General features: G+C 36.1%; 1 protein-coding gene across 3 annotated transcripts in view; it reads right to left on the bottom strand.

The window, feature by feature from the left end:
- The window catches only part of CADM2 (cell adhesion molecule 2), a 573,509-nt gene that overhangs the window by 39,468 nt on the left and 520,514 nt on the right, over positions 1-13,527 (bottom strand). For 2 of the 3 annotated variants that reach the window (XM_053969852.1, XM_053969853.1), the window contains one exon: positions 11,032-11,151. The exons of the other annotated variant lie outside the window; for it this stretch is intronic. In XM_053969852.1, the coding sequence (XP_053825827.1) occupies positions 11,032-11,151 (120 nt within the window). The remainder of the gene's footprint in view (positions 1-11,031; positions 11,152-13,527) is intronic. 3 annotated transcript variants of the gene reach the window in all.

Raw genomic sequence — 13,527 nt, 5'->3', positions numbered from 1 at the left:
TCTATTGTTTTGAAAACCACACAGCTTACCCCCAAACCCCACAACAGTCTGACATATGGATGTCCCCACACACACAGTAGCAACTCAGCATTCACACTAACAAAACTGCATTGTAGGTGATAAATGAATTCAGGATTGGTGGCAGTAATTGTGCCAAAGAATCTCAAAGTGTGCCCAATATTTGCAATTCAGCCCAATAACAGAGTGGATTCCTGCACTGGATTCAATAATTGAGTGAAACTCAAAGCTAAACATCAGAAATGTTCCTCTTACAGAAAACTGAAAAAAAAAAAAAAAAAAAAAAAAAAAAAAAAAAAAAAAAAGCGCTTTACATATTCATTTTCTGTGATATTCCCATTGTCTAACAAATTAATATAGTTTTAAAAGCCAGCTTCTGTCAAGTGTGTCCAGGGACCTGGTCCAAAGGCAATGCTAAAGTCCATTACAGCACTTTGAATTCATTAAAATGAAACTTGTCTCTTCTCTGTTGGGTGCTGAGTGCACTTCATGACCTGATGTGTATACAGTAGAGACTTGTTAGCCACAAGAAAAGAAGCATACAAAAGAAATAAAATGTCTTCCTCAAATTGTCAATCTGGTAGATTTTTCTTTCTTTTTTTTTCCCCCTTTTTTTTTGATATATTCCCATAAAGATTTATATTCTGGCCTTTGTTGTCTGGGATCCTTGTCTCTTAGCCTTTATGCCAAAAAAGGAAATTGTACATTAAGGTAAATTGCTACTCCTGATACTTCTTTCCCTTGACTGATGGTTTTCTATTACAGGCTTGCAAGAATTCAGACTGGAAAGAAACCCAAGCATCTTGATTGAAAAGATTTGATACATTCTTTTCAAATTCATGCTATCTAAATCACAGCAGGATGACTTGTAATCAAAGTTTTTCAAAAAGAACATAAATTTGGGGAAAAGGAAAAGGCCATTTAGCCCATTGCAAGTCATCCTGGTTAACACAGTTCTTCCAGAATAGTATGTCCCTTCTTCTTTAATGACCCCAGTGCCTCCAATTCCAAACTTGGCTCAGTAGGATATTGAAAAATTGTATTTCTTTTGCAGTGAAAAGTACTTCCTTGTGTTGGTTCTGAATTTCATTTTTTCAGTCAGTCAGTTCCAGTTCTGCTTCTCTGTTCAGTCTTTTATAGTCAGCCAAACAGTGAGTCAAGTGTTATTGAATAAGGTTTCCACCCTGTATTTCTCAGAGTAGATGAGTTTGTAATTCTCTCTTTTTCTCAATTTTGCAGTGACAAAAAATGAACTCAGCTGTGATTACGAGACCGTGGATTTCAAACCAGACTTCTCTTCCACTCCTTTCCTTTAAAGGTGTGTTTGAAGCTAATCTTTTAAAACACTGGCATTTGATTTTTATTCACTTGTTTGCCTTTGTTAACTGCTGACACACACCCATGTGCCAGCCCCTCCAAGCACTGTGGCACCCCCTTTTCTCCACAGTGCACTCACTGAATCTGACACAGAAAAGACACCTCAAATGACTAACACAGAAAAAAAAAAACCCAGGCATGTGATTCAGCAACTTATTTCAATGCTCTGAAAAATGCTAAAAAAAAAAAAAATTACCTTAAGAATACCCTTTTTTGTATTCACAGTCTGAATAACTTCACATGCAAAAATTAATAGGTCGGGTTAAATAATCTCCAAAGTCACTCTCTGTAGATTTTGCTGCTTTTTTTTTTTTTTTTTTTTTTTTTTTTTTTTTTTTGTTCTGGGAATGCTATAGCTTCAAGTTTCACCAAGGTCATCTTTCATCCAAAAAACTTAATATAATTAGTATCAATTCTGCATTTTGTGAGGCTCACACTGGAAGTTATTAACTGTGTTTCAAGTGGAGTGTCAGAGAAACGAAGGGCAGAGAGAGTAATCTTTTCAGCTTCAAAGGCACAGTTGATGACTTTAGTTCACTGGTTTGTGAGAAAGACGTGCATTTTTTATTAAAGGTGTTAGCAATACATTTGAAACTATAAGCATTTTTCTCTCTTTTTTCTTTCCTCATTTCTAGAACTTGGCGCCACTTCAGTCTTTTTTTTAACATCCCACATGGCACTGGAACAGTTGCTTTAGATGTCATTGTTGTTAGCTATAACAATATTTAGTTGTATACTTTTTCTTGGAATAGTGAAGCACTTTATCAATACCCTGACACCACAGAACTTGCCAAAATCTGCCTTATTTACTAGTAATAAATATAAAAAAAATAGATATCAGTTTTTGTGGGTAGTGCCTTTAAAATACCATAAACACTTCTCTAAACAAAGTAAAACTAAATTTTGTGATCCCATATAAATACAGCAACAGTGAAGGACACTCAACAGCAACCATTTGCTTAATCTTTCTCCCTGCTGTAAGAAATCCAGTATATTGCCCTTAAAACTCATCATTAAAGATGTGCTTGACAATGTCCTTAAAACCAACCACATCACAGTCTTAATAAGATCCTAAAGATCATAGATTCAATTCTTTCAAGTGAAACTCAAGAATCAATTTCAAAGCATATTTACAGAGTGTTCTTTATAATAAATATTTGCTTTTGAGAAGAAAATGCATATGGAATGTGAAGCCTTCAAGAATCAATCTGTGGTTGTTAACCTCAAAGACACTGAAGTGAGAAGCAAGGCTCAAGTTTGTAACAGTGCGGATAACTAAGTGCTGAAGAGAAACACTAAGGGGAATTGCAGATTCTCTGTTTCCTTAGGTCCTAAATTAAGTCTACATATGTTCTGGTGAATGCTCTTTAATAAAATAAAGGTTTCTGTGTCTCATTATAAATCTATGAGACAGGAAACTATACAAGAATTTAGGCTAACTGACCCAGCAGGTCCCTCTTGACTGAGCAGATCACAGATTTTATCTGTGAATAACACACCAAAACTACATACAGTCCCACTGAAAATTAATGAGCTTATCTATATATAAAGTTTTACTTGGAAGAAAGGAAAGTACAACCTGTTTTTCTGTAGAGGAAATACTTTGGATGTCTGCAAGCCATTGTCAAGCTTATGGGGCAGCACTGACAATACACTAAAAATTGCCTGTCTCTCTTTGGACTGGAAAATCTAGATACATCCACTTCAGAGCTACCTGCAAGTGAGATGGGATAAACTCATTTAACCAAACTGCTTGTAGAGATGTCACCAAAAACTCTTGAAATCAGTAGAATTCTGGCTTTTAAAGCAAGAGGTACAAAACCCCACTTTTTAAAAAGTTATTATTTTGAAAATCACATTTTAAGCCTGAAGATAGCAGGAAGTTAGTATGAATTATATAGTTTTCATACCTTGTTTACAACTGAATGTTGAAAACCACTAACTTGAGGTTAGCACCCAACTAGAGGTCAGATGAAAATGGTCAGTGTGACATCAGAACACGCTGACTGTGGTGTAGCACTTTGCATAGAGCTGGTGACACCGATAACTTCAGTCCTTCTTCCCAGGGACTTTTTTGGAAATGCCTGTGCTTCCCTGCTAGCTGCACGTGGAGGCTGAGAAGAAGAGCTAACACCTTACAGCTTGTGGCAACTGAGGCGAGGTCTGAGGCTGAACTCAGAGCAAAGGATGCTCTTGGCAGGCACTAAAAATGCTTCCAGCAGAAGGGACTCTTAATTTGGAGAACTTCTTGCACTGCCAGTTTACAATAGAGACTGTCAGACTGCATAATTCATACGCAGTAGGAAAAAAAAAAAAAGGCAAAAAAGAGCCAAAAAAACCCCCAGTGTGATCAGAGCTTAGGCTGGGAATGTTTGAATTCCTGACGCATTGCTGAAGCCTCTCCGGAGCTCAGCTATATAATGGAATCTTTATCAGACCATCAACCAATTGTGATACTTATCTGCTCAGCCTTGCATTTTGGGTTAAGTGATAATCCATCAAGGCTGGAAATCATTGTGTACTTTTTAAGTTGCCTACTTCATTACTGCAAGCTGACAGCTGGATGGATTTGTTAGCACTAGAAATATTTGTCCCAGACACAAAGAGCAGGTTCCTAATATATGATGATATGATATTTTCTTTCATGTATTCAGCATGCCTGTAGCTTAATCTATGTCTCATTTATGATATTCATTTACTTGGTAAACTATTCAGATCATGAAATCTATCTTTATTTGTTCCAGAATGCAACAGCCTCATTTCATGAATAATATGACCAAATAATGTGTAATAATGATGACAGTCTTCATCTTATATCATAATGGCTGTTAAGCACAGAAAATTGCCATTTTATAAATGGCACAGGTCTCTGCTTTAGTTTGTAAAGGTAAAAATTGTAAAGCACAAGTACTTTACATGGCAATGGAGGTAACTAGCCTCATGTGGGTCATGTTGCCAGAATTTTTTTTGATGGTTAGACTGCATGAGTGATGTACATGTTGCCTTGAGGATTATTCTTGGACTGAAATTACAACTATAAAACATCTTTTCAAAGTATCTGAGAACTGGAAATTCCACACAGAAGCATTTAGGTTTGATTTTGGTCTGCTCACGACACACATTTTCTGTATTTCCGTTTCCATTTTTCAGCATGTAGTGATAATGCAGTTTTGTATTTAGTTTCACATTGCATGGAAAATTTCCTCCTTCCATAACCACATTCAGCTGCTCTTACTTCCCTGTTGCCTCTGAGACACAGGAAGATATCTCATGTGGGTGCACTAATACCCCTAATTCCTAGCCGTAAATTAAAAAAAAAAAAAAAAAAAAAAAAAAGGTTATTATCATACTATGTTTGTACAACCTCTTGTTTGGAGCTGGCATGATTTTGGTCTGTGATCACCACACATGTGAACACATAATGTTTGCCATTTTTCTAATTCTATAGGGACACAGAAATCTGTAGGAATCTAGCCAATAAATTATGAAACTGCTTGAAACTGCTTGAGAATATTTGTTTTGTTTTTAATCTTTTTGTTTGTTTTGTGGGTTTTTTTTGGGGGGGAGGGGTGTTGAAGGGAGGGGTTTAATTTTTCTTTTTTTTTTTTTTTTCCCAGATTATGTTATAAGAAGGTTTCCTTTGCTCTGTATCTATCAGACCTGAAAACCAAAACTCTCTTTGAGTTAGAACAGATGCTACAAGCTCCTCTGTTGATCTTAAATCTGTGAGCTTTGAGAATTCACAGCACTAATTGCATCACTAAGCCTGACTAGTGGAACGAAACCCTAATTAAATAGTGCTTCAGAAAAGGAACAAAACTGTGCAACCCCTAAAACGGGCACTGTGGATGACTAAGCCTCATGAAAATATTGCTGTAGAACTTAAAAAACTCCCTGTTCACAACAGGTATATTTTGATATAAAAAAACTCCAACAGTTTGGTCTACCAGCTGGTTGCAGATGCTAGGGAAAGTTTTCCAGCCATTACTCAGCTGTAGCTTGTGGATGTTTCACCTGAGTAACAGCTCTGACTATGACAGCCCTGTTCAGAGATTTTGGAAATGAGGCCTGGAAAATAAGTTTGAGATCTCATCATGGTCTAACATAGGTTTATTGTAATTTTTTAACACACCATCTATACAGCTGAGGAACAAGTAGATTGTAAAAATAATGGTAATGAAAGAAATCAGTATAAAATCAAGAGATGGCAGTTCTTGAATGATGGATGATGATGACTTGAATGTCTAATGGAAAAAAAAACCATCTAAGGCTGTTGTCTGAATCTCAAATTGTTCGTTCTTCTGACAAATCTAGACCTTGGGTAAGCCAGTAGGAGACTAGTGAAAAAGTAGGGAGAAAGAAGAAATAAAACATAGAAAATTCTAATTTTCCTACACAGTTTGAACAAACCCAGCCACAGATTAGGTTTTATGTTACTGCTACAGTGATAAAGTAGTATATAAATGAACTTTTATAGTAGTAGTAGTAGTATATAAATGAGCTTTTAGCTGGCTGCCATAGGAAAGTGCTTTTAACGTTAGACAAGGATCATTTTTATTACCAGAGCTGAATGTAAGTAAGCACACACAACTATATTTAAAGTGTAAGTCTACCCTTATCTACTTTGCCCCTCACATATTCTATAGCTTTTCCTTGCTTTGTTGTTTCTCTCTTCATCAATAGCTCAGCCTGCCAAGTTATATTAATCAGATTATGAGAAAAAAAAATCATAAGGCAAGAACTGGTGATGTTTAGCATTTTTTGCTAGGAAGAAGTATGCGGACTAGAAGTACTGTTCAAGTAGTTTCTGCATTTAAGCTGCCTATAATGACACAGTTATTTTATTAGGGTTGGGTTTAGTTTTTTTTTTTTTGTTGTTTGTTTGTTTGTTTTTTTTTTTTTTTAATAGAGACTTCAAGGTAAAACTAGGAAAAAAAAGAAAGTAACCTAATTTTTTAGCTAGGATGGTTGTCAGTTATACTATAAAATAGAAATATGCACACTTAAAGTCACAATATTTTTCAAAATGATTACATCCTCAAACCCCTCCTTATGTCCCTGTAAACTCCTGAATTTAGCTCCACAGATTTCCTTTAAGAAATCTTTATTTTATACCAGAGCTAAACCCAATAAAAGCAAAGTGGATTATAATAAGGCAGGGATTTCACTGATATATAAATGTGTGCATTTTTTGGCTTTGTGGTCACCCTGGCAAATAAACTCTTGATCTCTCCCAGTGCTGCCTGGGAGCAGCATCACGTCTGTGCTGCACACAACAACTTCTGGAGATGTTTCCAGGCGTTGCTATATAAAGCTTTGAACATTCTGGTACAGTCACCATCCAAGTGAGTCAGCTGAGTCTGAGTCACTCTGATATGTGCCATCAAACTGAATGGATCTGTCTTTTGAGATTGGGATTGACATTGTTACATTTCCACCTGTCTGGGTGGTGATGGTGGAGGCGAGATTTCGGTCTTCAGTAATAAGTAAAAAACAAGCAAGTTTTATAACCTCTTTTACTTTTTTTTGTTCCTTGATAGAAATAAGGATTTAAACAAAACAAAACGTTCTGTTTGTGTGTGTGTGGGTGATTAACATAATGACAGCCCATGGGAAGGTTTTATGTACATTTGTGTGCACAGGCTTTTTCCCTCTGTGAATACAGAAACACAGAGCTGTTCTGACTTGAGGTAGCTTCTCCTAGACTGTTAATCACACTCCCTCTCCACCTACAGGTCTTGGAAAGATTGGCACAGCACCACCTAAATTAACTTTACACTAATAAAGTATTTCTCTAATGGAAGCATCCATTGTTTCACAGTTGGGGCAAATCCACAATCCTCTTGTGCCTCTTCCCAATCATAAAAGGGAAAAATTGCATGGATCCATGCACAGCTTTCACAAACAACATTACATAAATCTGATAGAAAGACTGATGTAGATACTCATACAGTGTATAATTATTCTTTCAGTAGTCCTCCAGATTTGTTTCTTCTCATACATTTTATTCTCATTTTGTCGTACATTCCTCATCACGGTTATTAGGCTTTAAGATACCCTTGACAAATATATAAAGGGCAATATTCCTCACTGGCATTAAATTATGTTTAGGGCTTTTTGAGTTAGTAGGTAATGTACCAGTAAAAGAATAATTAATTCCTGAAGGACTGAGAACAAAAACAAGCATATGTTTTCTGAGAAAGTGAAAAGTTTGACTAAACAGAAAGTTTATGAATTATCGTGCTGTCATCCAACTGGATCAGTAGCCTTTTTCATGTTGTTTACTAAATGCCAGGCAGATTAGGACAGCAATGAATCACATGGTTCCAGAATTAACTGATGGCTTCTGGAGAAGTTTCTTTCTCGTGAATTAAGGTTTTTGGTAATGAGGAGGTACAATAATCAGAACGCAAAATGCCTTGGATTCACAGATTCCATTGGCTTTTTACACCCTGTATCATATGCCTGCAAAGACATTTCCTGTGACTGGATGTGAAGCAATGCATACTCAAAGTGGACTATGTAAAAGTCATGCAGAAAAGAGCAATGTCTTGCAAAACTTACCTGAGGAGATTCTTAAGAATTAAGCACTAATTTCAGAACAAAATTAGTGAAATATGTCTAGAAGGTTTATTGTGCCAGCTATGGGAAAGCCGGTTCAAAGATATTATCAAACAGCATACACTACTACGACCTGTGGAAAACGTGTTTCCTTAAGACATGATCCAACAAAACAAGTGAAAGAAAACAACAAACCAAAAAAGTTTTGATGTTTGAGAATATATGGATAGTTTCTCAACTTAATGGCCTTATATATTCTTTCATGTCAAAAATCTTATTGTAATATGAAGCAGAGGTGTCAAAGGAAAATATGTTTATGTGGTACTTTTTGCTCAGCTAGCAACAGATAGTACTGAAAAAGCTGATCTTCTCTGAAATGGCTCTTATGTCATTTGTACCTCTGTGGGGTGGGTGCTCTGACATTGGAGATGAGGTTCAGTCTTGTATTTCAGGATGGCAGAACTCCACAACAGGCACTGAAAGCCTGTGAACATTATTGTTTACAGGTCCAAGACAGATAGGGGATGAGAAGACCCAGGAGATGCACCTTGTCGAAATCCCCTCTGCCATGGGAATAAAGCACTTTGAAAGAAAGTCAGGATGAAGGAAGTCACAGAACTTAAATAGCTGAATACCTTAAGTCACTGTCTCCCATGCACTTGCAAAGTGTCTCTGCTAAATGTCTTTGCCACTAATACACAGAATCATTTTCCCACTGAACTTGGAAAATACCTCTTCATCAGAGTCATATTGACTTCTGTTTTGAAAGCAAAACCAAACAAGCTGGTGCCTTCAGCTTCTTTGCAGAGCATATCTATATTTCTCTCCTTGTTCTTTGATCTGTCCCCATTTGTGGCAATTTTTCACTGTGACATCCCCTCCTACCCCCCCATAAGAAACAGCACTCCAGTTTCCACTGCAGTCTTCCACTGTTGGCTAAAACACCAATTACTTCAGCCTTGTCCTCATTGTTCGTGATTAATTTCCTTATTTTTGTTATTCATCTAGTGTATTTCTACACACTTTTGTTTTGTTAAATTTCTCACAATTTGTTTATTAAATTTTGCATCCGTTTTCATACCCGTTTTCATGTTTCTTCCACATTGATATCTTCCATGATTTATGTTTATAGTAACCTTTTTTTTTTTGTGTTTTAGTGAGGTTTGATATCTTAGACTGTGAAAAAACCCAATTTCATTAGTTTTATTACATATGTAGTATTTTCTCTCTCTGCATTGGGATAAACTATCATTTTTCTTTTCAATACAAGATTTTGAGGAAATGGACTTCCCACACTCATCTGTCCCTTTGATTATCTCCCCAACAGACTCTACCACTTCTTGAGATTGGTCTCATCTTTTCAGCCATTTTGCTGCATTCACTTCTTTCTTTCTGGGAAAAGTGAGTGCTCATGTTTCAGCAATTGATCACTCGATTTCCTTTCTTTTACTTTCTATTACAGCAGCATCTCTGTAAGTGTAGCATCAAATTGCATGCAATCTCCCATGGGTTAGAGCTGAAACTTAGAAGAGAATTCCCCCATTTCAGACCTTTCTATTGATGCTGGACACACAAACAGTGAAAATGAACACTCCACAGGAAAGAAAATGAGGCCCAAAACCACACTTAGGAGGTGAGACAATGCATTAAAAACATCAGCACAATCATAACAATGATGTAGTTATGACCACATAACAAGCAGAACAATTCATGAAGGGCAGCAAACTTCAGCACAGCACACCAAGAGCATCGTCCTTCCAGGATGTGAGCCCTCAGAAAGTTGGAGGCTTCTGTGCTTTACACAAACCACTCTTTTATAAAGACATAGCAATTCCTGTCATTCTGTTCCTTTTCAGGAAATGTTCCTCTTGCAGCCTCTTAGACCCATGAACACTGGGCTGTTTTCCATGGTCTAGCTTTCTCTTCCTCAAGGAAAAGGACTACTACAACACTTCCTCTCTTCATTAAAATATCAGCAATTTCACATTGAAAGTAATATTAAAGATTAAAAAATATAATTTTAGGTCTGATGTCAGTTTATCACATGAAGGCCACATTATTAAAATGTCTGTGCCCTGTGGAGGAAGAATTTAGGTGATCTGATACTATCACAATCTTTATTCTTGCAAATTAGGCAGGTCACTACAACTGACTACTAACAATGCATCCAGAAAGAAAAGATGTCATAGCTGTCTTAACTTTCCTGGCCTAACTGCACCTCATCATGTCAACACTTGCAGTGTGGTAAAAGAATATAATTTTCCTCTCTTCTTGTGCAACGAAAGCTTTCAAGAGACCACATAGGAACCTTCTGCCATTTCATTTACCACAAGAGATTTGTAGCTACCCAGAAGATGATAATCTGCAAAACCTTCTGCACACATCTTCCCTATTTAACAGTTATCTGATCAGCCACTGAATAAAAGAGTAAAATAACCTCTATATTTTGCTCATAAAGAAATGAAGCATTACTAGAAACATTTGTAAAGCTATAACAGAAAAAACCCCAACAGATGGGGGTCAGGGAGGGGAGAGAGAACTTTTAGCTCATTTACTCTAGCTCTGGTGAGATAACAACACCCCTAAATTAGGAATGCCTTAAACTGTAAAAGGCTAACAAGGGTGATGCATCATAGTGCCTCTTTGTTATCAAGCAAGATTTCATCAACAGAAATTCCAGTGCTGAGACATCTAGCTTGTTTTAAACAGTAGCACCCAAAATAGCCAGTCTTAAAAAGGTCACGTTTATTTAAAAATAGCTTGCTTGCATTTTACATTAAAGTTAATTTACTAACCTTAAAAAATTAAATGCAAATGTATACAAATAATTTAAGCATCCTGTCAAAGTTCACATACACACTGCTAGAGCAATGACAACATTCAAGGTCATATGAAATCTTTCTTAACCCACCTATCACCCTTTGGATTATTCTGTTAAATATACACTGAACTGAATGCTTGCACCCTCTCTTTAGCAATTTATATCCTTGTTAAAAAACAAAAATATCAAAATCAAAGCTCTAATTTCCTATTTATTATGTGCTTCCCAGGCCATAACAAAGAAGGATACTGTACCTCTGATGCTGGTGGCTGTTGCCGATGTGGTTGTGCTGGCTGTTAAGGCTACATTGGTTGTGACTGTTGCAGTGGTAAGGGAGGGGATGACAGTAGTGGGAAGCAAAGTGTTGAAAACATCTGGTGAGTGGAAAAAAAAAAATATAAAATAAAATCATATCATGCAAACAAAGGAGAACCATAATAGTGGTTTAATTTGTAAATACAAGTATGTTGAAAATGACTAAATTAAAACATGATTAACATAAATTATTACAGGTACAACAGGGTACCTTTAAATTCTTGACATTTATCACTCTCAATTTTTATAGTCAATATTTGAGTACACAGAATTTAAAAATCTGTTAAAATGACCACATTTCCACAGAACGAGAGAGTGACAGTTTAAGTGACAAGAATCCATTTCTTCGCTGAGCCATTTTAAATGTCTCATGTAGTAGAAACCATATACAGATGAAACATGCTGTGTCAGAGTGGGAGATGAAAAAAAACAACACCATCATGCTAAAATAAACACACACATGTTAACGAGAAATGGCTGTATGTTAAAACACCTACTTTCAGACAGACTCAATGAAGGGGAAAAGGGGAGAAAATTCTACTAACTATAAGAGCTGCTTTTTCCGGATTGCTTTTCTTCTTCCCACACATTTGCTTAAGACACAGTTGTCTGCTAAGATCCAGAGCAGAGTATATTTCAAAATCTTTACCCTAATTTGCAGGCACAGTCATTTTTCAGTCATCCTTAATGCTTAGAATTTATTGTTAGTACACATCAGTATTTTTCTAAAACATCTTCAAACAAAAAATCAGAAATTATAATAATACTACTGATAAAAAAGCATGCATGCAAGTCAGAAAAAAATTCATACAAAAAATGATGACAGCATCCTATAAAACCCTTCAGGTTTTGCTCAAGTAAGTGCAGGAATGCCAGGATTAGGAGCATGACTGCTTCTCCACAGAGGAACCAACAACACTTGATGCAGAATGCTCCAGCACAGAGCAGAACATAACCAGATGTACACATAGAAAATACTTTTGATTAAACTGCCAAAAGCAATAAAGACCAATAGGACTTTGCTTATAAGGTGATTGCAGGTTTTAAAGAACAAAAAAAACCAAAAGCTTTGAAATAGAGAAAAGCCCTCTGAGAAGACATAAACATCTGACATTTTTCAGATTATTTATATTGCATTTTTGAAAGAAAAGGACTCGTTTCTCAGCAGTTGATGGTGAGTAACCCATGCCATACTGATTTCACTGAAAATATTTCTGAAGGGTGCTATTCAGTGCAATAAAGGAGCAAAAGTCTGACCCACAATCTGTCTTCCCTTGCTTTGGAAAGAAATGCAATTGGTCCCTGAGTACCATCAATTCAGACTGAAATCAATGGAAGCTGAAGTAGCTCAGAGCTTTTCAGTACTGGGCCCTACAGAACGCACTTCAGACACAGAATCCTTGAGTTCAGCATTGCATAATTACTCTCTTAAGGCTTCAAAGTAGCATGCTAGCCTTATTTCCATGCTGGATGACAGATTATTTTCCAAATTTAAAAGTCTCCTCATTAGTTACTCTATAAGTCATCTACTATTTTCTGTATTCCTCTAGTTTTGATAAAAAATACCACTATGCTCTCTGGAATCTATACCTGTGTGATGTTTTACTTCTGAAGCCATAAGAAAACAAACATCCATCTTTCATCTCTACGCTGATTTTTAATCTAATGTACATTGATATTTAATCTAATTCCCAGTATAAAATATTCTCAAGACAGAAAAATTAGAACAGGTTTTTAAAAACCCTCACTGTTGTAGCCATATTAATCACCAGGAATAATGATAATATTACCTGGAGTGTGAGTACCACAATAATGAAATAAAACTGAGTATAACAAGCATTAAAAATAAATTAACGTTAAAAAGATACATGTCACATGTGCTGATCTATGCAATTTCTTCTCAGAAAGGGAAACTCCTTCCCTGATAAGTATCTGTTAAAAATTAAATCAAAGAGAAAAAAAAAAAACCCACCTACTTCATAAGGAGATCAAAACCTTGCTTATTAGGAAAGCTGTATACATCATTCTTGTACGTAAAACTAATTAGTGTGACTCATGGTTCCATTAATTATCTTTCTTAAATAGCAATTACTTAAGACTGCAGTGACAAGTTATGGTTTTATGACAGAGCTATCCAATCTGCAAGCACGCTGTTTACCTATTTTACCAAATAATAGCTTACATGAATCACTGATGAATGTAGAACTTTCTGGTTTCTCTTCAGATTGAAGCATTTCAAACAAGATTTCTCATTTTAAATGAAAGGCTACCTAGGAAGCAGTCTAGCTAGCATGAACTAGGACATGTCAGTGTTTTAATACAGATGTGATCTCATCAGATTAAGAGCAATGAAAGCTTGTGCAGATATTAGTTTCCTGATGAAAGTCATAAACTCTGATGCCAAACATCAAAATGGAAGCCTGGCAGAAGCCTCA

The sequence above is a fragment of the Vidua macroura genome, chromosome 2, assembly GCF_024509145.1.
Source record: "Vidua macroura isolate BioBank_ID:100142 chromosome 2, ASM2450914v1, whole genome shotgun sequence".
NCBI lineage: Eukaryota > Metazoa > Chordata > Aves > Passeriformes > Viduidae > Vidua > Vidua macroura.
The sequence above is the reverse complement of the archived record's forward strand: the minus strand, read 5'-3'. Positions and strand labels throughout refer to the sequence as shown.